A 26,387-nucleotide genomic window follows, 5' to 3' on the forward strand; every position below is an offset into this window, starting at 1 on the left:
TTTTGTGTCTTCACTTGTAAATGTGAGAAATGAATGATCTCTGTTAGGCGTGTGTGACAGACCAAATCTAAAACATGGTTGGAGGCAAGCAGACCTTGAAAATCGTGTGGAACTGGAACATTTTCATTCCCCACGCCAGGCATGTGTCAAACAGGCATGCAGATCGGCTTGCGGATCTAGCAGGGAGGTGCGGATGCAGACATGCATGATTGCTGTGATAGTTTCATTCAGCATCCTTAATTTCGAAAACATGTTGATATATGTGAATTACTAACTGGGAAATGTCCAAATAGAATCAGTGTTGTGGCTCAAAAATAGCTATCAAGAGACAGAAAGAGACAGTCACTTTAGATTGAATAACAAATGAGCATGAACCCACAGTGCAAATTGGAAGGATGATCAAAGATGTGGAACCTGAGTTATGACTAACAACCACACATAAAATTTATTTCCAACTATATCCACTAACAAAGAAAATAGCTGTACATTTGCTGAAAACAAAACAAAACACTATTCCATTTGGTTAGAAAGATAAAAGGCAAAAAAAAAAAAAGGAAAAGAATGGATACACCCAGTTGGAACTGAGAACAACTAAATGTCACAAAAGGTGTTGAGAACACTAACATTTTTATAACATCTGTAGGCTGTACTATGTATGAATGTCTGGGAATTTTTCAGGAAGAAAACTGAAGGCTATTTGGGTGTTTTAGGTTCCAGAGAGCCAAAGCGTTCTCTGAAAGGATTATAGAGAAATGGGAGATTGCGAGAAAACTCAGGAGCGAATCAAGGAGATGGGGCTATTTATGAGACAGGAAAATCCGCATACGATGGCACGCGGACAGTGGGGAGGAGTCTGAAGGGCAGTGTCACTCTGCAGGAACGCAGTGCACTCTGCCAGCAGCTGCCCTGCTGTTCAGGAGCTCAGCAGCATCTCACTGCAGCAGCCCGGCTCTCTGTCCCTCAGTAACTGAGGGCTGCAGCCAAATTGGAAAAACAAAACAAAACAAAACAAAAACAAACAGTAAATAAAATGTAAAGCTTCTAGGTGGAAAAATGCTATCATGAACAGCTGATAAGATTATATTTGAAGTTTGAAAAAGATGTCATGAGAAGGATGCAGGATGAAGCCGAGAAGAAAGGAGCTATCAGCCTACTGCAATAGTTTGAGTTCTAATGGTATCTGCTCTTTCCTTAGTCACATTGGCCCCTTATTTACTATCCATTCCCTCTTCCTCACTATTTTCCTTTCTATTTATTCCTTTAAATTTCAACTTTATCTTTCTTTTCTGTATTAAACCAATTATATGAACATTAGCTTATGTTCTTTATTTTTAATTGTCTCATTTCTACTTCAAATTTACGCCATATGTTTTGGATTTTCTCTTTCAAATTCCATAAAATTTAAAAAACATTTGGAGATTAATAACTGTGGTAGTCATGAGATTTTTATTTGATAGTTTCTTAGTATTTTGAGGTGGGAAAACAATAGGTTATGATGATTTCTTAACCGTCAATAAGGCTGGGAAAACTATATGGCCAAGTGAATAGATTTTTAGGACAGGCGGCTTCAGAAAGTTTTTATGAAAATCTAAGAGATTCATAGCAACAGATTTTACAACACTTGGACACAATGGCCTAAGTGTACAGTAGCTACAAATACTAAGCAATACTCAGAGTCTGAATACAATCAAACTCACTTTGATTGTAAACATTTAGTTTTCAATTTGCCTCCCACTGCACAGAAGTAATGTGTCAGGCGGTTCGTTTTCACATTTGAACTCCTGTTAACCACAATGGCTGAAGGAACGCGAGATGCAGGGTTTGATGCTTATGTCACACTGAGGAGAACATTCCAGCACAGGATGACCTATCAAATTTCCTTGACAGGCGCTAATTCACTTGGATCTATCCTTCACCATAATTTCATTGGTGGGAAGGACATACATATTTATAAGTGTGGAAGCAGGCTGCTGTTGTTCTGTTTGTAATTTACAGTAACAAAGAATTCATTTAGACTTCCATACGACAAGTCCCAAGGTGACCCTGGAGTAGACGGCAGCCCCCTACTGCGGAGGATTCCTAACATAATAAAGAATAAAGCAAAACAACAGCACATCACGACCTGGGCTCCTGGGTAATGGATGCACATATTTACCACGGAAACAACAGCGCTGTGCGAAGCAGCATCGTTACTACAGTTTGATGATGAAAACCCTAGGGATCCCAGGAAGTATATCTGCCTGGAAAGCAGCTGATTAATCGAAGTTACTCGTGCTTTGTTAAAGAGTTACTGTTTCAATCATAATTAACAATAAATAGTTACTCATGGAAAGACTGCAGAGAAGACACAGCTCAGCCCCTTGTGAGGCAGATGGCTTTTATGCCTTTTTAACCATGAATTATCAACAAATACATAACAAAACAGAGAACCAAATGGGAGAAAAATTATGATTTGGGGGCCAAAGGTTAGATTTAGCATCTCATTAGCTATGAAACAAACATACTGCATTTTATACAAATATCTCTTAAGTGACATGACCCTGGTGCACCATTTTCGTATCGCATAAAATGCTTTCAAAGCTCTGCGGGGTGAATTCTAAGGGCATCTCAACGTCTATGTACACAGCAAACATTCACAGCAAATGTTTTAGCAAAAATCACAAAAATGCATTGTGTGATTTAAAAAATGCCATAATTAGGCAAAATATTTGAAAAGCTATTTTACTAAAAAAGCATGTATGACTGGATAATAAGCACATGAAAAAGATGCTTAATAGGATGAGTAATTAGATAAAACAGAAGTAAAACCATAAGAGACCACTGCGCTTGAGTGGCTCAGCAGTAAAAAATCCTCCTGTGATGCAGAAGATGAGCGGCTTCGATCCCTGGCTCAGGAAGGTCCCCTGGAGGAGGGCATGGCAACCCACTCCAGTTTTCTTGCCTGGAAAATCCTCATGGACAGAGGAGCCTGGCGGGCTACAGTCCATAGGGTTGCACAGAGTCGGACACGACTGAAGCAACCAAGCACCCAGGCAAGAGCTCACTACACACCCACTAGAATGACTGGGATGAAAGAAATTGAGAATATGAAGTATTGATGAGAATATGGAGAAACTGGAACCTCTCCTGTCTGATGGATGTTAAATGTTACACAGTGAAAACATTTAAGGAATTTTAAAAAGACGTTCAACACACATTACCACAGGACCCAGTGATTCCTCTCCAGGGTATCTAACAGAGAGAAGTGAAATCATTTATCTGCACAAACACTTGCATACAAATGCCCGCAGCTCAACTCATAATAATCTCAAATGGAAGCAACACAAATGTCCATCAACCGGTGAGTAGATAAACCCAATGGGTCCCATTCATTTAGTGGAGTTTTGCTCCCCGTGAAGACAGACATAGGGGTTTCCCTCGTGGTCCCATGGATAAGTCTCAGGCTTTCGGTGCCATGGATCCAGGTTCAATCCCTGGTTGGGAAACTAACATCAGCTGGGTGGTGCAGCAGAAGAAAAAAAAAAGAAAGAAAGAAAGGAAAAGGAAATACATGCTATGCAACACCTCTGAAAAAATCTCAAAATAATTATGCTGAGGGAAATCAACCAGACAAAAGATTACATACTACATGATTCCATTCATATGAAATGCCTAGAAAGGCAAAGCTCTACAAGCACAGAAGAAATCACTGACTGCCTGGAGCTTGGGGTGGGAGTGGGGATGTCTGAAATACGCAGGAGGAAGCTTTTGCGGCTGACAGAAGGAAGCATTCTAAAACCGGGCGTGAGGCTGCCTGCAGACTGCTGCAGATTTACCGTCTAGCCCTACACTGACACTGGGTGATTGGCACGATTTGTAAATTATACTCCAGTAAAGCTATCAAAATGCATCAAGGCATAAACAAGATTTGTGAAGTCTTGTACATGTTCACAATAAAAAAAAAACAAAAAAACAGGTTACGTTAAAAATAAATAAATAACTCTGTCATGATTACGCGTTAATAATGGCATTGTTTTTCTCCTGGAGAGGGTATCCTGAGACTTTCCTTCAGAGAATGAAGAATATAGCTTGCTTCCCAGATGATTCAGTGGTTAAAAAAAAAAAAAAAAAATCCACCTGCCAATGGCAGGAGATGTGGGTTCAATCCCTGAAGATCCCCTGGAGGAGGGCACGGCAACCCACTCCAGTATGCTTGCCTGGAAAATCCCATGGACAGAGAAGCCTGGTGGGCTACAGTCTATGGGGGTCACAGAGAGTCAGACACAGCTGAGCACACACACATGCTGTTATGGTGAAAGGCTTCAGGGATTCCTTTCTATGATCAGACCACTGTGCACAGTCATGTTCCCAAACCACTGACAAGTCTTCACAAGTGCTCCGGGTACAGGGCCTATAATTTAAAGGGGGCAGTCAGATCCTCAGTTGGCCAGTCAATGGTATGTATTAGCCATTCCAATGACCTCACTCAGCAAATGCTGAGACTGGTAAGTGCCAGAGACATTTTCCCTGGAACCGGACAACTTGATTCAAGAATAGCGCCAGCATTTCAGCAGCTTTGTAAGGAGTGATGGTGACGCAAAGCAAGGGTTGAAAGATGAGATTCTCTTCCTTCCATAGCAAGGGTGGCAAGTGCAAATTTTTGTTTTTGTTTGTTTGTTTGGGGGAACTTAGCTCCACGACGCAGGCGATGGCACCCCACTCCAGTACTCTTTCCTGGAAAATCCCAAGGATGGAGGAGCCTGGTAGGCTGCAGTCCATGGGGTCGCTAAGAGTTGGAGACGACTGGACGGCTTCACTTTCACTTTTCACTTCCGTGCATTGGAGAAGAAAATGGCAACCCACTCCAGTGTTCTTGCCTGGAGAATCCCAGGGACGGGGGAGCCTGGTGGGCTGCCGTCTATGGGGTCGCAGAGAGTCGGACATGACTGAAGCGACTTAGCAGCAGCAGCAGCAGCTCCATGACAAGGGCTCGAACATGCACGCCATGTATAGGAAGGCGAAGCCTTAAACACTGAACTACCAGAGAAGTACCTATGCACAAGTTTTTAATCGTTAATGTGATCTCCTTCATCCATTGAGGAAAAGCATCATGAACATGGCCTACAGCTGCAGGGCAGCATTTATTGAACAGAAAATCTGCTAGAAGCTTCATGAAACATCATCATCTGACCCACGATTAATTCTTAGAAGGAACACAAGTAGTGCGTGATAGGCTGACAGCTGAAATGAACACGGAGATAAGGCCCTTTGCACCACTTCTTGTGGAACAGCATTTCAATTAGGGGTTTAATTAGGGGTTGGTTTGTATTTGATTAATTACATGGATTTAGTGTTTGTGTCCCGAGAAGGCAATGGCACCCCACTCCAGTACTCTTGCCTGGAAAATCCCATGGCTGGAGGAGTCTGGTAGGCTGCAGTCCGTGGGGTCGTGAAGAGTCGGACACAACTGAGCGACTTCACTTTCACTTTTCACTTTCATGCATTGGAGAAGGAAATGGCAACCCACTCCAGTGTTTTTGCTGGAGAATCCCAGGGATGGGGAAGCCTGGTGGGCTGCCGTCTATGGGGTCGCACAGAGTTGGACACGACTGAAGCGACTTAGCAGCAGCAGAGAAAGTGGGCTTTCAGGATGCTACAAGGCAGATGTCAGCCTCAAATGGTTAAATCTGAGAAACGTTGACTGAGTTTCTCATAAGCAATAAGAAATCCCACATCTAATTCAGATTCATGTTTAAAAAGCCCAGGAAATTAACAGTTACCTACAATAAGGCAAGTAATGCATTATTAACATTTCGTTGCCACTCAGGATTCAAACAAGAGAGACCCTAATAAAGCCCTCTGTTGTCAAAGGAAGGGGAAACTGGCAGCACACCAACTGCCTCCCAAACCTTTATTTTTCATCTTTTTTTCTAGTTATTCCCTGCTTCTGCCATTCGCATTTAGTCTGTGGTTCTAAAAAGAAAAGCCTTTCCTACCCCACCAACATGTCCTCCCCTCCAGTTCCCGCATGCAGAGTCTGTTCAGATGTTGTCCACAGTTCTGTCACACTCTGGCCACCTGATGTGGAGAGCTGACTCACTGGAAAAGACCCTGATGCAGGGAAAGACTGAAGGCAGGAGGAGAGGGGGGCGACAGAGGATGAGACGGTTGGATGGCATCATGGACATGAGTCTGAGCAAGCTCCGGAAATTGGTGATGGTCAGAGGAGCCTGGCACGCTGCAGTCCATAGGGTCGCAAAGAGTCAGACACGGCTGAGCGACTGAACTGAACTAACCTGGCAGTTCTGCCATGGTGTGCAAGAATGATGTCTATCATTCCTCACATTGCATGCAGACACCCAACTTATTTCTAGACTGCATTTGAAGCCTTTGTGATAGAGACTAAGTCTAACTTATTTAACTTTATAAGCCTAGTACTTAGCAAAGTGCCTGGCACACGGTAGGGTTTAATAAATACTTTTTGAATCAATGAATGAAGACCAGTAATTCAGAATTCAGAATGAATTTCACAACCTAATGTACAAAATAATTTTTTTCCAGACGAGGTTGGCAATTGATTTTTCAGGGAAAGTCCGGATAGGTTAAGTCATGCCTCAGGGCCTCAGAAATACCTAATGCCCAGGGAAAGTTATTTGCATGCAGTGTGAAACTTTGTGTGCTGATTTTCAAGCTGCTAAAAAAAAACCTTGAGGAAATTAATTCTTCTGAGCAGTCAGTTTCTCACCGTTTCCTCAGCACTAAATTCAATGTTAGATTTGTTTTTTAAACAAACTGAACAGGCAGGAAGTTGAGACAATCCACTTAGTACTCAAATAAAATAGCAAGAAGTCAGTGAAAGTGTAAACTGTGATAGTGCCATGTGAGTAGAAGGGGAAAATCAGTCTTTCAAATACTGCCATGGGGCGCTCCGACAAACGGGACTCAAACTCAGCCTCTGGCAGTTCAAGAACATGCGTAGAATTTACGAGGCATCACTCTTGAGGTCAAGGGTCACTGGGGAAAATACCCTTTTGTTTTTCCCTAATGACTTCTGGGGAAAACATATCAAGGCTCTAATGAATGACTAACGTCACATGATACAAATCTGGGTTTGAGAATGAAAGGTGTTCAAATTTGTCCTTACATGAAGACTATATAAAGGTTAGGTAGTGTTGGTGCTAGTTGAGTCTCTCGGTCATGTCTTGTCTGACTCTGGCAACCCCATGGATTGTAGTCCATCAGGCTCCTCTGTCCACGGGATTTCCAGGCAAGAAAGCCGGAGCAGGTTGCCATTTCCTTCTCCAGCAGATCTTCCTGACTCAGGGATTGAACCCAGGTCTCCTGCATTTGCAGGCAGATTCTTTTTTACCACTGAGCCAGCAGGGAAGTCCCCACTTACATGGTAAAATTGTAAATGTGTATTCTGCAAAACTCAAATATATAAGACTTTACACGATGGGCTAATATAAGATTATACCTCTAAAATTCAAATAGAAAAGCATGTCTTTGACTTTAGAGAAATGTTTAAAAATCTTTTTAGAAACTCCTGTGCTGTGCTTAGCCGCTGTCATGTCCGACTCTTTGTGACCCCATGGACTCTAGCCCACCAGGCTCCCCTGTCCATGGGGATTCTCCAGGCAAGATTACTGGAGTGAGTTGCCATGCCTTCCTTCAGGGGATCTTTGCAACTCAGGGATTGAACCCAGGTCTCCTGCATTGCAGGCTGATTCTTTCCCATCTGAGCCACCAGGAAAGCCCTACATTAGAAACTCCTATATATATCCAAATTTGTATCTAAAGAAGAGTTATTTTCTATGTCATTAGTCTAGTTCGACTTGCAATAACACGCATTAAGAACATGATTAAAGTTATTGACAAACTTCAGGTGTCCTCTCCAGATTTACAATCCACGGTAAGAACATGAGTGAGTTAACGCTGCAGGGTCGCAAGAGCTGCCATTTCCTCTTACGGGCCTGTGAGGAGATATTGGCTAGAAAGACAACCGCAGGCTGTGAAGTGATCCTAAAACAGACCTGTGCTCACAGACGGAAGACTGTGCGGAGCAAGACCACGGGGATTTCCCCGTTATACGTCCTTGTAGCTGCGTGCACGCCTCACGCTTTTCACTCGACCTTCCCCTCGTGGCGTTGGATTGAGGTCTATCTCCCCATGCGACTTCTCCTCCAGGAGGGTAGGGAAGTCCTTTGGCTTTGCTCACCACCGACTCCCAGAATCTCCCCGCGCGTTTCAGGGAAGAAGCAGTGCATGAGCACCCACTGAGTGCCCAAGGCAGGCCCTGTCCGGGCTGCTGCCGCACTGAGTCCGCAGCACACGAAGCCCTTTTCTCGGCCCCTCCCCAGGGCCATGCGACCCCTCTCCAGGCTGCCCTCAGCGCTCATCTCGTGCTGTCTGCAAACTGCGGAGCACACTAGTCGGTGAGCTTTAGGTCCGGCTGCACTTCCGTTTTCATCCTGGGTGCGCGTGAAAGAACCAACTTTAAATTGAAACATACCAAGTTTCTTTGGACTCACTCTAAGTCCAATGAGTGCTACGAGCTAATATAACTGTCTTTCCACATCAGACGTTCAGATAAGCTCTGAGGCACTACAAAGAATTCACACAGGATCAAAGCCTGGGAATCTTCCAGCAGAAGCAAACAAACCGAGTCTGTGAGACAGGCGCTCCCATCTTTCACGCCTCCTTTGTAAAGACAATAATTCATATTTTGATATATAAGGCTCTGACATATGAAAACAGTCAATTCTAAAGCTGACCTGTCCTAGAATGACTAGTAGGCAGAAAATTAAAGCTTTCCATATTTTGTGCGGGAAAAAGCTAATATATATGAAAATGGGGGAAAAGGTACACTGTGTGTTAAACAGGAAGTGTTCCTTATGTACTATTTCCTGGAATTCTAACAAGCAGTCTGCAGAGGAGGGTGTTATTTCAGCTTTACCAGACGAATAAATGAAGGCTCCAAATGCAGTTAAGAAACTTGATAAAGGTCACATGCTTCCCCAGGGGCACACTGGACCCTGCTGATTTTCAAAGCTTCCCACCACCCCCAAGCCTTTAGAGTTGAGACGGGGACTTCGGTATTTCTTAAAAACTCACCCTGGATGCATCGTGAGGAATGGGCTCAAGTTCTTCAAAAAGCGAAACACAGAATTGCCATGGAGAGAGAGAGAATGGAGAAGGACGTGCTCAGTCATGTCTGACTCTTTGCGACCCCATGGACTATACAGTTCATGGAAGTCTCCAGGCCAGAATACTGGAGTGGGTAGCCGTTCCTTCCCCAGGGGATCTTCCCAACCCAGGGATCGAACCCAGGTCTCCCACATTGCAGGTGGATTCTTCACCAGCTGAGCCACAAGGAAAGTCCAAGAACACTGGAGTGGGTAGCCTATCCCTTCTCCAGGGCATCTTCCTGACCCAGGAACGGAACCGGGGTCTCCTGCAATGCAGGCGGATTGCCATATGATTCAGCAATTCCACTCCTATCTACTCCAAAGAAGTAAAACTGAGGACTGAAATACACATCGTACACAATTGTTCATAACAACACTATTCATAATAGCCAAAGGTTTAAATAACTCAAAGATCTGTCACCAGAGGAATGGATAAACAAAATGTGGTGTGTGTTTCTGGGTTTGTGTGTGTATGCGTATTTGAACCATAAAAAGAAGTTCTGATACATGTGACAGCATGGATACAACTGGCAGCCAAGGTGGCAAAGTGGTAAAGAACATGCTGCCAATGCAGGGGGCATGAGAGACTTGGGTGCCATCCCTGGGTTGAGAAGATCCCCTGGAGGAGGGCATGGCAACCCACTCCAGTATTCTTGCCTGGAGAATCCCATGGACAGAGAAGCCTGGAGGGCTATAGTTGGTCTAATGACCCTACTTAGCAGATACTAAAATAATTTTCTGTGCTTTAGAATGAATTTATTATGTCTTTGATTATTTAAGACAGAAAAAAAAAATTTCAACACTTATGAGCTCAGATTCTTTACAACTGCCTTGTCTGCTGTTTGTATTTTAAATAACATGTTGTTACTTTGCTAAGACCGACCTTTTCTCACACATTCATAATCCTATCTTAACTTGGTAACGATATCTCCTCTAACAATTTTTTTTTAAATTTTATATTCTCCAAACTGGACATCAAATATTTAAAAAAAAAAAAAAAAAAGTAAAAATCTTAGGGTATTTTTATGTCTAAAACTATTTCTGAGGTTTCCCCCAAACTCCTGTTTTGGGAGAAAAACACCAAAGTTTACTCTTTTCTTTTAGAAATAGATGCTGGAAATAAATCTGTTTAATGTATTATTATATAAACAGTCACATGAAAGGGACTGTCAGATTTGAGGAAAAATTCAGCCCCTACATTATGGTTTTACGGGCAAATAGAAGTATTTCAGAAATTGTATGCTTTATGGAAAGTCCCTGGAGATTTCACAAAACCCTGTCTGTCTGTAATATGTTCCCACTATCAGGAAAACACACATACAAACTCATTGAGAGTAGAGAATTTCATTCGCTTCCATTTTGATAGTATTAGTTACAGTAAAGATAGCTGCCAGGTCTTTGTAATCTACAGAGAATTTGATCTCACTCTGAAGCCTTCCAAAGGCCTGCTGCATGGTATGGAGCATAGCATGTTTCTTCAACGAAGTAGAATCTCAGAGCTCTTTGGAATAGGACTATACCAGGTATCCTCAACTACAACTGAGGTTTCAAATCACGCTTGGGTATAGTTTTCTCCGCTGACAGCTTAGACAAATTTCAGATGTATCAGTAGACTGAGTCAGGATTTCAAGGATTCTTTTTTACAAAACAACTTTCATATATAACATACAACAGTGTTAATTAATCATGTACATTATATCCTTGATACTTATTTACCTTGTAAATGAAAGTTTTTAACTTTTGCCCATCTTTGCCACCAAAAATAGCTTGTTATAATATTATTGGTATTTCCCACGCTATACATTTCATCCCTCTTCAGTTCAGTTCAGTTGCTCAGTCATGTCCGACTCCTTGCGACCCCATTAATCGCAGCACGCCAGGCCTCCCTGTCCATCACAAACTCCCGGAGTTCACTCAGACTCACGTCCATTGAGTCAGTGATGCCATTCAGCCATTTCATCCTCTGTCGTCCCCTTCTCCTCCTGCCCCCAATCCCTCCCAGCATCAGAGTCTTTTCCAGTGAGTCAACTCTTCGGGTGAGGTGGCCAAGTCCTGGAGTTTCAGCTTTAGCATCATTCCCTCCAAAGTAATCCCAGGGCTGATCTTCAGAATGGACTGGTTGGATCTCCTTGCAGTCCAAGGGACTCTCAAGAGTCTTCTCCAACACCACAGTTCAAAAGCATCAATTCTTCGGCGCTCAGCCCTCTTCACAGTCCAACTCTCACATCCATACAGGAAAAACCATAGCCTTGACTAGACGGACCTTTGTTGGCAAAGTAATGTCTCTGCTTTTGAATATGCTATCTAGATTGGTCATAACTTTCCTTCCAAGGAGTAAGCGTCTTTTAATTTCATGGCTGCAGTCACCATCAGCAGTGATTTTGGAGCCCAGAAAAATAAAGTCTGACACTGTTTCCTCATCTATTTCCCATGAAATGATGGGACCAGGTGCCATGATCTTAGTTTTCATCCCTGTAACTCATTTACTTTGTACCTGGAAGCGTGCACCTAATAATCTCCATTACTTATGTCACTCATACCCCTACAACCCTCCCTCTGGCGACCATCTGTTTGTTCTCGGTATCCATGATTTTTTTGCTTTGCAGGTTTTTTCATTTGTTTTGTCTTTTAGATTCCATCTAAGTGAACTCACATAGTATCTGTCTTGGACTTTTTCACATAGCATAATGCCCTCTAGGTCCATCCACGTTGTCACAAATGGCAAGACTTAATTCTTTTTAATATTTTATATATGTGTGTGTGTGTGTATATACATATATATAGTTGTTGTTTTAGTCACTGAGTTGTATCTGATTCTTTTCCAACCCCATGGACTGTTGCCTGTCAGGCTGCACATGTATATACCACATCTTTTATCCATTCATCTAACTATAGGCCCTTCGGTTTCTTCTATATCTTGGCTATTGTAAATAATGCTGCAATGAATACAGGGGTGAACGTATGCTTTGGAATCAGTGTTTTTGTTTCTTTTAAAAAGTACTCAGAAGTGGAATAGCTGGACTGTATGGTAGTTCTGTTTTTAATTTTTTGAGGAAGCTCCATACTGTTTTCCGTCATGGTTCTTCCAATTTGCGTTCCCTCCAACAGTGTTTGAAGGTTCGCTTTATTCCACATTCTCTTTTTTTTTATTTTATTTTATTTTATTTTTAAACTTTACATAATTGTATTAGTCTTGCCAAATATCGAAATGAATCCGCCACAGGTATACATTCTTACAAAAACGTGTTACTTGTCGTTGTTTGGACAATAGCCATTCTGACAGGTATCAGATGATATCTTACTGTGCATGTGATTTGCATTGCTCTGATGATGAATGACTTTGAGCATCTTTACATGGACCTGTTTGCCATTTGTATGTCTTCTTTGGAAAAATGTCTATTCAGGTTGCTATGCCCATTTTTTAATCAGATTGTTTATTTTTTATAAATTTGAATTTTATGATTTCTTTGTATATTTTGGATATTAACCCTTTATCAGAAATATCATTTGCAAATATCCCCTCCTATTTAGTAAACAGCCTATTTCATTTTGTTGGTAGTTTCTTTTGTTGCACAAAAGCTTTTTATTCTGAGGTAATCCTATTTGTTTATTTTTGAATTTGTTTCCCCTGCCTGAGGAGGTATATCTAAAAAAATAAATATTGCTAAGACCAATGTCAAAGAATATTTTTCTCCCAGGAGTTTCATGATTTCAGGTCTTCAAAATTTTTAGTCCAATTTTAGTTTATTTTTGTACATGAAGTGCAAATGGTCCAGTTTTCTGTTTTGCATGTAGCAGTCCAGGATTCCCATTACAATTATATGAAGAGGTATTTCCTTCATTGTATTGTTGCCTTCTTTGTCATAGATTAACTGGCCATAAAGTGTGGGTGTATTTCTGGGCTCTGTATTTGATTCCATTGATAAATGCGTATCTTTTTGTGTCAGTACCATACTGTTTTGTTGGCGGTAGCTTTGCAATGTAGTTTGAAAGCATGATATCAAGGAACTTTGTTCTGTCTCACGAATTGTTTTGGGTATTTAAGGTCTTTTGTGTTTACATACAAATTTTAGAATTATTTGCTCTAATTCTGTGGAAATGCCATTGGTACTTTGATAGCAATGAATCTATGAATGGCCTTAGATAGTATGGCCATTTTAACAATTTTAATTCTTCCAATCAATGAGTACAGTGTATCTTTCCACTTGATTGTGTCATCCTCTCTTTCCTTTATCAGGGTCTTATAGTTTCCTGAGTACAGGTCTTTCTACTAACGTCATCTTGGTTAGATTTATTCCTAAGTATTTCATTATTTTTGATGCAATTAAATGGAATTGTTTCCTTAAATTATCTTTCTAAAAGTTTGATGTATTTTTGTGAGGAAAGACAACAGGTTTCTATATGTTAATTTTGTATACTGCAGTTTTACCGATTTTTTTTTTCCCCAAAAAATCTATGCAGACCATACAAGGAGCAGCCCGGAGAGGGGTGGGGAGAGGTGGGGAGGCGGCCACGGCAGGAAACTCCCCCAGGAAGGGGCCCTGCTCCGGCCCTTGGGCCCCGGGCTTCGCCTAGGTCCTCCCGCCCCGGCTCCCACTCCCCTGACCTGGCCCCCTCCCCTCCAGGAGGGCACCTTCGCCCCCGTTGCCCCAGCTGGGCCTGAATCTAATTATTACTTTCTAATAGCTTTTAGAGATGCCTGTAGGATTTTCTACAAATAGCATCGTGTTATCATGGTATCATTCTATCTGCAAATAGAGACAGTTTTACTTCTTCTTTTCCAATTTGGATTCCTTTTACTGGTTTTTCTTTTCTGGTTGCTGTAGCTAGGACTTCCAATACTATATTGAGCAAGAGTTTCAAGATTGGGCATCTTTGTTTTGTTCCTAATCTTAGAGGAAATGCTTTTTGCTTCTCGCCATTGAGTATGATGTTAACTGTAGGTTTCTCATAATTGACTTTTATTATGTTGAGGTATGGACTTCCCTGGTAGCTCAGCTGGTGAAGAATCCACCTGCAATGCAGGAGACCTGGGTTCGACCCCTGGGGTGGGAAGATCCCTTCGAGAAGGGAATGGCAACCCACTCCATTATTCAGGCCTGGAGATTTCCATAAATGGTATAGTCCATGGGGTCGCAAAGGGTCAGACACAAGTGAGCGACTTTCACATGTTGAGGTATGTTTCCTATATCTCCACTTTGTTGAGAGTTTTTGTCATACATGAATGCTGAATTTTATCAAAACCATTTCTGCATTTATTGAGATGATCACACTTTAGTTATTCTTCAATCTGTAAATGTGGTATATCACACTGACTGATTTGCAAATATTGAAACAACTTTGCATCACTGGATAAAGCCCACTTGATCATGATGTATGATCCTCTTAATGTATAGTTGAATTTGGTTTGCTAATATTTTATTGAGGATTTTTCCATCTATGTCCATCAGTGATATTTTTCTTTTTTTTTTTTTTTCCGGTTCTTTTCTTGTGATATCTTTGTTTTTGGTGTGTGCATAATGCTGGCCTCGTACAAATAGCTCCTCTTCAATATTTAAAAATAGTTTGAGATGGATAGGTGTTAATTTTTTCTTTAAATGTTTGGTAGACTTCGCCTGTGAATTCTTCTTGTTCTGGATTTTGTTCATTGGGAGTTTGTAAATTATTGACTAATATCATTACTGGTAATTGGTTTGATTACATTTTGTATTTCTTCCTGATTTAGTCTTAGGAGCTTACATGATTCTAGCAACATATTTCTTTCAGGTTGTCCATTTTATTGGCATGTGATTGTATTTCTTGTGATGCTTTGCATTTTGTGGTGTCAGTTGCAACTTTTCCTTTTTGGTTTCTGATTTTATTTGTTTTTGACATTTCTCTTTTTTCCTTGATCAATCTAGCTAAAGGGTTTTCAGTTTTGTTTATCTTTTCAAAGAACCAATTCTTATTTTCATTGATATTTTACATTTTTTGTCTCTATTTATTTCTGCTCTGATCTTTATGACTTTTTCTCTAATAACTTTGGGTTTTGTTTGTTTTTCTTTCTCTAGTTCCTTTAGGTAGAAGTTCAGACTGTTTGAGATTTTGTTTCCTGAGGTAGGCTTGTCTTGCTATACAATTTTCTTGAGAACTACTTTTGCTGTGACTCTTGTCTCCAGGTATTTTTAAAATTTCCTCTTTGATTTCTTTAGTGACTAACTGGCTGCTTAGGAGCATATTGCTTAGTAATCACGTTTGTATTTTTTTTTTGTACCTTTGGTTGTGTTGCAGATTTCTAGTCTCATGGTGTTGAGATACTTAATATTATTATTGATACTTAATATTGTTTCTATACTCTTAAATTTCTGAGATTTATTTTGCAGCCCAGCATGTCCTTGATAGCTCAGTTGGTAAAGAATCCCCCTGCAATGCAGGAGACCCCTGTTTGATTCCTGGGTCAGGAAGATCTGCTGGAGTAGAGATAGGCTACCCATTCCAGTATTCCTGGGCTTCCCTTGTGGCTCAGCTGGTAAAGAATCCGCTTGCAATGTGGGAGACCTGGGTTCGAGCCCTGAGTTAGGAAGATCCCCTGGGGAAGGAAAAGGTACCCCCTGCAGTATTCTGGCCTGGAGAATCCCATGGACTGTACAGCTCATGGGGTCGCAAAGCGTTGGACATGCCTGAGCGACCTGCACTTTCATGTGATCTATTCTGGAGAATGTCGCACGTGTATTTAAAAAGCTGTGTATTCTGCTGCTTTTGGATGGAATAATATATGTATCTATTAACCTCATCTATTCCCTGCGCACCCCACTCCAGTACTCTTTCTTGGAAAATCCCATGGACGGAGGAGCCTGGTAGGTTGCAGTCCATGGGGTCGCCGGGAGTCGGACACGACTGAGCGACTTCACTTTCACTTTTCACTTTCATGCATTGGAGAAGGAAATGGCAACCCACTCCAGTGTTCTTGCCTGGAGAATCCCAGGGACGGGGGAGCCTGGTGGGCTGTAGTCTATGGGGTCGCACAGAGTCGGACACGACTGAAGCGACTTAGCAGCAGCAGCAGCATTCCCTGGTGGCTCAGACGATAAGGCGTCTGTCTGCAGTGTGGGAGACCCGGGTTCGATCCCTGGATTGGGAAGATCCCCTGGAGAAGGAAACAGCAACCCACTCCAGTACTCTTGCCTGGAAAATTTCATGGACTGAGGAGCCTGGTAGGCTACAGTCCATGGGGTCACAAAGAATCAGATACGATTGAGCAACTTCACTATTAACCTCATCTAACACAACGTGTTGTTTAAGGCCAGTGTTTCCTTATTGTTTTTCTTTCTGGATAATCTGTTTGTTTTTGTAAGCAGTTGTGAAAGTCCCCAATTATTATTGTATTCGCTTTATGTGTTTATGTGTGTCTATGTTGGGAGCATGTATATTTACAATTGTCATGTCTTCTAGGTGAATCGATCCCTTTATCTTATGTAATGTCCTTTTTCTCTTGTAATAATCTTTAACGTCTTATTATCTTCTTCAAGTATGACATGCCATCTTTATTTTTGTGTATATTTTCATAGAACACCTTCTTCTGTCTTTTCCCTTGTAGATTGTGTGTGTCTTTAGATTTGAACTGAGTCTCTTGTGGGCTTGGCATTTCGTTTGCTTGTTTTAATCCATTTTGCTGCTCTGTGTCTTTTGGTTGGATCATTTAGTCCATTTACATTTAACATAATTATTGATAGGTATGTATTTATTGTCATTGTGTTAATCCTTTGGGGATTGTACCTCATTTTGTTCTTGTGTTAATCTTTAGTGCTCTTCTGTTGTGATTTGTTGACTATTTTTATTGCTATGTTTTCGGTTCAGTTGGTCAGTCGTGTCCAACTCTTTGCAACCCCATGGACTGCAGCATGCCAGGCTTTCCTGTCCATCACCAACTCCCGGAGTTTGCTCAAACTCATGTCCATCAAGTCAGTGATGCCATCCAACCATCTCATCCTCTGTCGTCCCCTTCTCCTGCCTCTGATCCATCCCAGCATCAGGGTCTTTTCCAATGAGTCAGTTCTGGCTATAGTAAGTAATTGCTATGTTTAGAGTCCTTCATTTTTTTATGTATGTATTTATTACAGAGTTTTAGTTTGTGATTACCATGAGGTACACATATACGATTATTTTAAGTTGATGATTTCTTAAGTTTGAATGCATTCTAAATACCCTTCATTAATATAATAACATTAAATTAATTGACTGAAAGTTTTAGAACAAGAGAACATAAAGCCTAAATAATACCTAGGCTTTTGATAACAGATAATATGCTTTTTCTTTCTCTGATGCCTAAGTGATTTATAGTTCCTATGCTCCTTTGTTTCAGATACTTTACAGAAGTGTAATAAATTCATTAACTTAATTAATTGTCATTCCAGAATCTTAGAAAGAAGAGCCAGAAAGTGCCTTTTCAGAAATTAGAATGTCTGTGTTACATGTGGCAGGAAAGGAGATAAATTCCTGCTTTCTGCATCCATGCAGTTGAAATGCAAGACTCACAAAGGCTCAGTTTCTGCACAGTTACCTCTCAGAGGCATTGCTAGATAACAGTGTTCTTTTTTCCCAGCTATATTAGATTCTCCCTTTGCAGGTCACACAACTCATCCATAATACTCTGTTTCACCACACAGTATTATTGCTGAAAGGACAGAATTAACTGTATATAGACATTGATAGAGGGCCTAATGAAGAGATGAGATGTGGAAGAAAGGGCATGGAAATATAGATAAGTGTACAAGTTTAGGACAAGATAGAAATTATTATTAATGGAACAAACCAGCAGGCATTTTACTTTTGGTCTAAGTTTTTAGTAAACATTTTGTTTATAATATTTTAAGTAAAGCATAAGAGAGGGCTAGTGTTTATAGAGAAGAAAACAAAGATATATGCTTATAAATTACAGACAATTTGAAATATGACCCTGGAGCTATCAAAATTACTGGAACATATTTGCAGTCCTTAAAATTACAGATTATTTTTCCTCACTGGTGAACAGTAGGGATCTCTGGGGAAAGGTAGAGCATTTTCCTGCTGCTTCTACTAAAAAATTCATCTGAACCAAAGGCATTTAAAATTACTCCATTCAACAAGCTTTTGTTCTGAGATGCTTCCTTTTGTTCCAATTCAAATATAGTGCAATACATTGGAATTGCAAATTGATCTCATTGTAGTACTCAAAATGGAAAAACTCAAGAGATTTGATCAAGAAATAGGAACACCTTCATAAAACAAAGTAAATGAGAAAAGATGGTTGATATCATTTATTTGGAAACTTTAAGGTGGAAATCACAATTTCAAATAAGGACAAATAAATTTATATTGAATATCAGTAATAAAAAATACAGCATATATCTTTTATATACACACATAAAATAGCTGGAGTACCTACAGATAGGCATTTTGAGGCAAAATTTAAATTAGACATTTGCAAGGATAATGATTAGCAAGGATTTTTTTTTTCCTACAATATATTCAGGCAAGACAAAAACTCTTTATTCTTATCTCAGTTGCAAATGGTACTTTTTACCACAGGAATGCTACTTACCTCTAGAGTCAGCTAAAAGGCCATCAAACTTTTCATTTTAATGCCTTCTTAAGCTAAAAAGTACTTTAGTTTTAAGGTATTTTATGCTTATTAACCTCAATAGTGAACTTGGAAGATTTTCCATTAAATCTGCTGTCCGTCAGCCTATTTTAGATATATTACAATTCTCCTGCCAATATCTTGTCTCCTTTATGAAGGTGGCAGGAGGTAGACGATGATTCGATCAAATTAGAAAAAGACACAAAACTCTATTTGTTATCATTCAACAAATCCTATTGACATATTTTGTGCTAAACATTGTGCTTGTAGAGGAGGAAAATGACATTATTTGTCATGTATTCTATTTTTATTCAGTTTTGACTCTGCAAATGCACAAATGAATAAGTTGATTTTAGATATGCCAAGTTATATCTGGGTAGTATATTTTGAAGAATATAATAATTTCATGTCATTTCACAAATGACCATTTTCCACCTTTAAAGAATTTTTCAGTAGGTAAAAGTTGAAACAAGCCAAATTTCTCAGACTGCACTGAAATGAAAGCCGTATTATTGGGACTCTGCAACACCTTCTGTAATCTTGTTTCATACTATCCATAATCTCTATGTGATATAACACCAAGATCCCATCCCTGTCGTTTGGTTGCCCAGTTGTTGCCAGCTCTTTGCGAGCCCCTATAGGCTCTTTTGTCCATGGGATTTCCCAGACAAGAATACTAGAGTGGGTAGCATTCCCTTCTCCAGGGGATCTTCACGACCCCGGGATCCAACCCTGGTCTCCAGCACTGCAGGCAGATTCTTTACCTTCTGAGCCATCAGGGAAGACAAAGCTCTGCAGCTGGAGGCTTAAGGCATCAGAGAAGTTAACAAAGTGTTGGGGGAGGATTTACCAGGATACCCAGCAGGACTATGTGGGTTCCAGATCTCCCACCCCACCTCCCTGCAAGGCCGGGCACATTCTAGATGCTGAATACAGAGCAGCTGCTGTCTTTCTCTTCACTCTAGTCTCATTTCCTTTCCACTCTGCCTCCTTCTTGGGGGATCACAGACTCACCAGAGTTTGGTCTGACTTCTCTCTGCCTTCCTCTGCTATGCTTCCTACAACTCACACTGTCATTTCCCTTTGATTGTGACGCTTTTATCAGTGTAGACTGAATCTCTTTCTCAGTCCCAAGGACAGTAAAACTTGGGGCCGAGTCTCGTAAGATATCACTGAACTGTCTGAATATAAGAAGAGTGTCTCCAAAGTAGCCACTCTAAGAATTGGATCCTTATAAAGCAAAAACCAAGGTGTCACAAGATTGATTTCATCATAGCTAAGAAGCTAATGTTAGATGAAAATAACCCTTTTCTCAGCCTGGCAGAGACTTTAATTAGTTAACTTTTGCTGGATTGCGGTGACCTATTTATTTAATGCTATAAAGAATATAGAATACATGCTGTATTTACAAACTTCAAAGGAAATCAGTTATTTGCATTTTTATCTGTAGGAGAGGAGAGAAACGTGCTCCCTTTTTGACCTTTTATCCTCAAGTTATATATGAAGAAGATTAAGTTTGTCTGTATTGTCAGTGTAATCCATTTCAAGTTGAGAATCATAACAGTGGAAAATATCAAGATTGACTTTAAAGCCTACTGAATGTAAATAACTTTTTAAAATATTGGATAAGAAGCTGAAATGGGGAGAGGAAGTCCCAGCTGTTAGAGGTCCAATCAGAAGATGTTTTTCAAATAAAAATCAAACATAATGGGTATCCTATTACTTGAATACAGAAATTAAATTTTTTTTCGCTTTTTCTAGCATGGGGAGAAGAAAACTGAGTTATCATTAAAGCCTTGCATTGTAGTCTACTCAAGGATAGATCACATAGCTTGAGTAAGCAAAGATGCCCAGACATCCCATGCACAAGTTTTTTCTTTTTTCCTTAATATACAAGTAGGGATTTTTGTCTAGCTCAGAGACTTCTAAATAATCTCAATAAGAGATAGCAGCTTAGCATAAATGGAACACTCTTGAAGTGTAGAAATGAGGGATCTTGTTTATCAAGTGTCCTACAGAGCCGTTTTTAATCTATTTACCAAAGTGGCTTATTAGGCAAAATTATATCTCAGTCTAGAATCATAAAGAGATGAGAATAAATACACACACAGACAGACAGACAGACACACACACACACACACACACATGTTCAGTACTAAAGGAACAGATCTAAACCTGTCTTGATCCTACAGTATCTGAAAACGTATACATTTCAGGGCATTAATAGTGACAATGATAAGGCATCCACATAGTGAGTTACTCTGAGTCCGCTGGCAGATTTGAACTCCATCTGCCCCTTCTAAGAGTCACCAAAACTCACACCAGTCTGTTCAGATTGATGCTAGAACTTAGTTCTACGGCTTAGAAAATCTATTCCTAGTTATCTGTTTTTGAGAAATGCTTGCAAGTCTTGTAAATGCACATGTACACTGTTGTTTGGAGAAGAAAAAAAAGCAAGCGATCTTAATGTTCACAAATAGAGCAAAGTTTAAAAAAATTACAGTACAATGGAATATTCTACAGCCTTGATAAAGAGTGAGGTATGTCAATGGGTCCTAGCTTTAAAGGCTGTCCATGATATATTGTTATATTAAGTGTAAAAAAACGTGCTGTGAAAGAAGGAAAAAATTCAAATTGTTGAATGCTATGTATGTATGATCTCATTTCTGAGTGATCCTGCCTGTGTGAACTTACTTGTATTTATGAACATGCATACATGTACACATGCATACATCTGAATGTACATCTGTACCTGCATGCACTCATACATGTATATACATATACATATGAATGTGAATATAAATATTTATATATAGGATTCTACGTGAAAATATATAAATTGCATATATACAAATTTAATACTTCATTTAATCCTAGATTTAAAAGTGTGGAAACATTCAGAAAACAGTTAAAATAATTTCCTCTTGTGGGCTTAACGGAGGGAAGTGTGAATTCTTACTCTATTCACTTAGAAATATATACCATAAAAATGTTGTATGAGTTCAAAACTGTGGAATCTATTTTTATTTGGGGGTCTGGCCCCCCACGTTGTGAATCAAACTTGCAATGTAGCTGAAGCCTTTTCCTAGTAATGGCCACTCTTATTACAGGGTCCTGGGATTCTGTGGTTTCAAATGGTCTCCATCAGGGTGTGTGATGTAATCCTTTGAGGTGACTGCCCCTGAGATCTCGATGGGCAGAGCAGCAGTGTGCCCGACCAACTCACACCTTGCTGTCACACCTGTCTGGGCCTGGAGGCCCATGGTGACGAGCACTGGAGTTGTCCATCCTTATTTCCTAGAACCAGCTTTGGAGAAAAGACGTGCATGGGACACTAATAAAATGCTCTAATACTCAGATGCTCTCCATGGAAGCAGACATTATATTCATATGTTAAACTGGCCACTACAGTGGACTTACAAAATGAAAAGAAAGTTCACTTTTGGTGAAACAGCGAGTTATATAGCATGGTTATTTAACTTTCAAAGGGTACTTGTCACACCAAAAGATGATTCAACATAGACTTCGTTTTTATTTTTTAACTTTTTATTTTTAATTGGAGGATAATTACGTTACAATAATGTGATTCAGCCATAGGTATACATATATTTCCTCCCTCTTTAAACTCCCTCTCACATCCCTCCCCATCCCACCCCTCTAGGTTGTCAGAGCACCAGCTTTGGGTTCCCTGTGTCATACAGCTAGACTTTTTAAATGAGCTGCCTTAGTACATTTTTGAGATGGACTCTGATTTACAAATATTTAACTTTTACTCACACACTCAGCAATATCTAATATACACCACATACACCTTCTGCTCAAATTGGAGCTTGAAATCAAACTGGAGGCATGCTCTCCTCTGCCAGCCTCTTAGAGCATATTTTGGGCTGAGAATATCTATTTTCTGTTCTCCTACCATACATCACAGGATGTAGTTTCAATAACAGCTCTTACCAACTATTTTTGATCTTCATTCTGGGTTCATTCATTCATTCAGGAGATATTCATTAAATTCCTCCTTCCTTCTACTCACTCTTGTTAAGCGCTGCAGTACAAGTGTGAACATGAGGGACATAGTTCAAATCTACTGAAAGCAACGGACTGCAGCTCCATGGTGCCATAAAAGAATGTAGAATATGAATCATATTATGATACGCGGAGGAAGAGGAAGGAGGAAGGTGAGGCGTCTGGTGGCAGGGTGTAGGCATTAGGACTCGGTGGTCTTCTCTGTGCAAGGGAAGTGCAAGCAGAGACCTGAGCGCTGGCTGGGAGTCAACTGCACGAAGAGTCACCTACGGTTCTTCTAGCAATGGGATGTGCAAAGGCCCTGAGGCACAGAAGGCTTTGGTCCATGCCTGGGAGTGCAATTAAGTCTGCGTGTGTCTGGAGCGCAGAGAAGGACTGCGTTAGGAGAGGAGATATGACGTGTGCCTGGGTGCTCGTCAGTAAATACACGTCTGTGTGAGGCTTTCACGGTAGGGCTGACATTTCAGCTCAGATCTTTCTGACAGTTACTTCACATTCATCATATCAGCCTGCAATTATCTGTATATGTTCTTCTGTAATATTACAAAGTCACATCAAATTCCTTGGAAACTTGCCCCAGGATGTCAACAGAAGTGCAGCTCTCTAATTCCACCCAGGAGGCTGAGAGACGGAAGGGAAGAGAGTAGAGAGGAGAGGTCATGGTTGGAGAGGACTTGATGGAAACTTCAGACTGCTTGGGGAACACAGTTTGGGATGAATGTTTTCAGCTGGGTGCATCTGTGTAGAGTGTAACCTGTGCAATGGAGAAGTCCTGCTCCCCACACGCCTAGCCACAGCCATCAGAATAGCCTTCTTAAAACATAAAACTGGCCATTTCATCTCCTAACTTAAACTCCATAGATGCCCTCGTGACTCAGTGATGAAATCACCACTCCTCGGAGGATATATAAGGCCTTTTCAAGTGGTGCCTAAATTCTTTTCTCATACTGTGTTCTTTCTCTTTATTGAGGTCAAACTCCAATTTCCTTTACTCCCCATCTGGGTCAGCCCACGTGGTTCTGTGACGTCAAAAGTGTTTCTCTCTTTTAGGGATAAGTGACCACCACCCTTCCATGTTGACCTCCCACTGATCTTATGAGACAGTAGGTCACGTCTGTCTCCACTGAGTAACAACTTTTGTAGGATGGCATGATGAGGAAAAAGTGGAAACAGTGAGAGACTTTATTTTCATGGGCTCCAAAATTACTGCAGTTGTGACTGTAGCCATGATATTAAAAGATGCTTGCTCCTTGGAAGTAAAGCTATGAGAAAACTAGATAGCATATTAAAAAGCAGAGACATCACTTTGCTAACAAAAGTCCGCCTAGTCAAGGCTATGGTTTATCTGGCGGTTGTGTACAGATGTGAGAGTTGGACCATAAAGAAGTCTGAGCGCCAAAGAACTGATGCTTTTGAACTGTAGTGTTGAAGAAGACTCTTGAGAGTCCCTTGGACAGCAAGGAGATCAAACCAGTTAATCCTAAAGGAAATCAACAGTGAATATGCATTGGAAGGACTGATGCTGAAACTGAAGTTCTAAACTTTGGCCAACGAGGGGATTCAGTGGATAAGACCCTGATGCTGAGAAGATTGAGGGCAGGAGAAGAGCACAGCAGAGGAAGAGATGGCATCAATGACTCAATGGACATGAGTTTGAGCAAATCCTGGGAGATAGTGAAGAACGGGGAAGCCTGGCGTGCTGTGGTCCATGGGGTCGCAAAGAGTCGGACACGACTGAGCGACTGAACGATGACAACGTGGACCGAGGAAAACAAAGGATGCGCCTGGTTACCCAGGGAGCTGAGGTCACCAGGTGGTCAGTGGGTTCCAGGTGCTGATGCCAGGTGGCCCTGACAGCCAAACCTTTGTTTTTTAAGCTTCCTCTCTTATGTAAAGTTGTCAGGGAGGGGGGTGGGTTTAAGGTGAGGGAGACCTGGAGAACATTGCACATGACGGAAGCAGCGGGTGCCTTGGTGCTGTGGTGAGAGGGAAGAGATGGAGCAGAGTTTGCTGCAAGACTGGGAGGGAGAGCTCTGGATCCAGAGAGTGAGGAGATAAGAGGAAACCACCAGAGGGGGGCTTGGATTATGTTTCTGAAGACTGCAACTACCGTTTACTCTAATTAAATGTTACTGGACTGGCGGTGAATCAACATTCATGTGGAATTGCAGTCTACACAACATAGAAAAAGTTATTTTGGGGCTCCAAAATCACTGCAGATGGTGACTGCAGCCATGAAATTAAAAGACGCTTGCTCCTTGGAAGAAAAGCTATGACCAACCTAGATAGCATATTAAACAGCAGAGACATTACTTTGCCAACAAAGGTCCATCTAGTCAAGGCTATGGTTTTTCCAGTAGTCATGTATGGATGTGAGAGTTGGACCATAAAGAAAGCTGAGTGGAGAAGAATTGATGCTTTTGAACTGTGATGTTGGAGAAGACTCTTTGAGAGTCCTGTGGACTGCAAGGAGATCCAACCAGTCCATCCTAAAGGAAATCGGTCCTGAATATTCATTGGAAGGACTGATGCTGAAGCTGAAACTCCAATACTTTGGCCACCTGATGCGAAGAACTGACTGGTTGGCAAAGACCCTAATGCTGGGAAACATTAAAGGCAGGAGAAGGGGACAACAGAGGATGAGATGGTTGGATGACACCACCGACTTGATGGACATGAGTTTGAGTAAGCTCCGGGAGTTGGTGATGGAGAGGGAAGCCTGGCGTGCTGCAGTCCATGGGGTCGCAAAGAGTCGGACACGACTGAGCGACTGAACTGAACTGAACAACATAGAAAACACAACGGATCCAACTCTGTATTAAATTGGTCCTATCTTGACAGCAGTGAAGAGGACAAAAAATAATACAAACCAAAATACAGTAGGGGGCACTGATAAAATCTGGTTTGACAAATTCTTACGAGGTGGCAAAGTGTGTGAAAGAGCAAGGAATGTCAGGGCTGGAGGTGGTGCGTTGACCAGGGCCTTGATTATTGGGGCAACATTGTAGTACTGACACAAAATAGAGTGGGAACCCCAAAATAAAGAGGCTTCAGAAACGTCATCCAGCGTGTGGCAATCTGCATTGGGTTTTCAAGCACTGAAGGGAGGGGGTGAAGGGCTAGAGGCAGAGGTCCCGGGAGAAGGAGAAGCAACATCAGGATTAAGGTACTAAAACGGGAACACCAATGACCGGTGTTCTACGGGCTCTAAGGAGAACTGTCTCTGTGGATAAAGGTGATTTTTAGGAGAAAAGGAAAATAATTAAAAAAAAGAAAAGAGTATTAGGAAAAAATTGTCAAAAATGAAAAGAAAGGGGTTGAAAATAATCAGCCAAGAGAACATTCCGAGGTGAACTGCAATTTCGTTCACAAGAATCTACAGATGGGGTTCCAAGTTACTATCACTTACCTTACTTCAGGCAGAACTTAGCCTGGAGGAAATTAAGAATTTCTTGATAATTAAAATATGCAATAGTGTGGCAAGAGAGGATGGGGACTCTCCAGGTCTCTTTTAATTAGGTGTTAAAAATAGATGTTTCTAAAAATCCTGTTTCCTTTCTAGGCCTTCCAAGGTTCTGGAGAAGTGTTTTTAATCT

General features: G+C 41.0%; 1 protein-coding gene across 49 annotated transcripts in view; it reads right to left on the reverse strand.

The window, feature by feature from the left end:
• The window catches only part of PRKN (parkin RBR E3 ubiquitin protein ligase), a 1,227,412-nt gene that overhangs the window by 553,497 nt on the left and 647,528 nt on the right, over window positions 1-26,387 (reverse strand). Inside the window, exon 9 of one of the 49 annotated variants that reach the window (XM_086318652.1) lies at window positions 1-23,412. The exons of the other annotated variants lie outside the window; for them this stretch is intronic. Coding sequence (XP_086174778.1) covers window positions 23,376-23,412 — 37 coding nt within the window. The 3' untranslated portion in view covers window positions 1-23,375. The remainder of the gene's footprint in view (window positions 23,413-26,387) is intronic. 49 annotated transcript variants of the gene reach the window in all.

The sequence above is a fragment of the Bos grunniens genome, chromosome 9, assembly GCF_055505025.1.
Source record: "Bos grunniens cultivar Pamir isolate PY7600 chromosome 9, Bosgru_T2T1.0, whole genome shotgun sequence".
In the NCBI taxonomy this organism is placed as follows: Eukaryota; Metazoa; Chordata; class Mammalia; order Artiodactyla; family Bovidae; genus Bos; species Bos grunniens.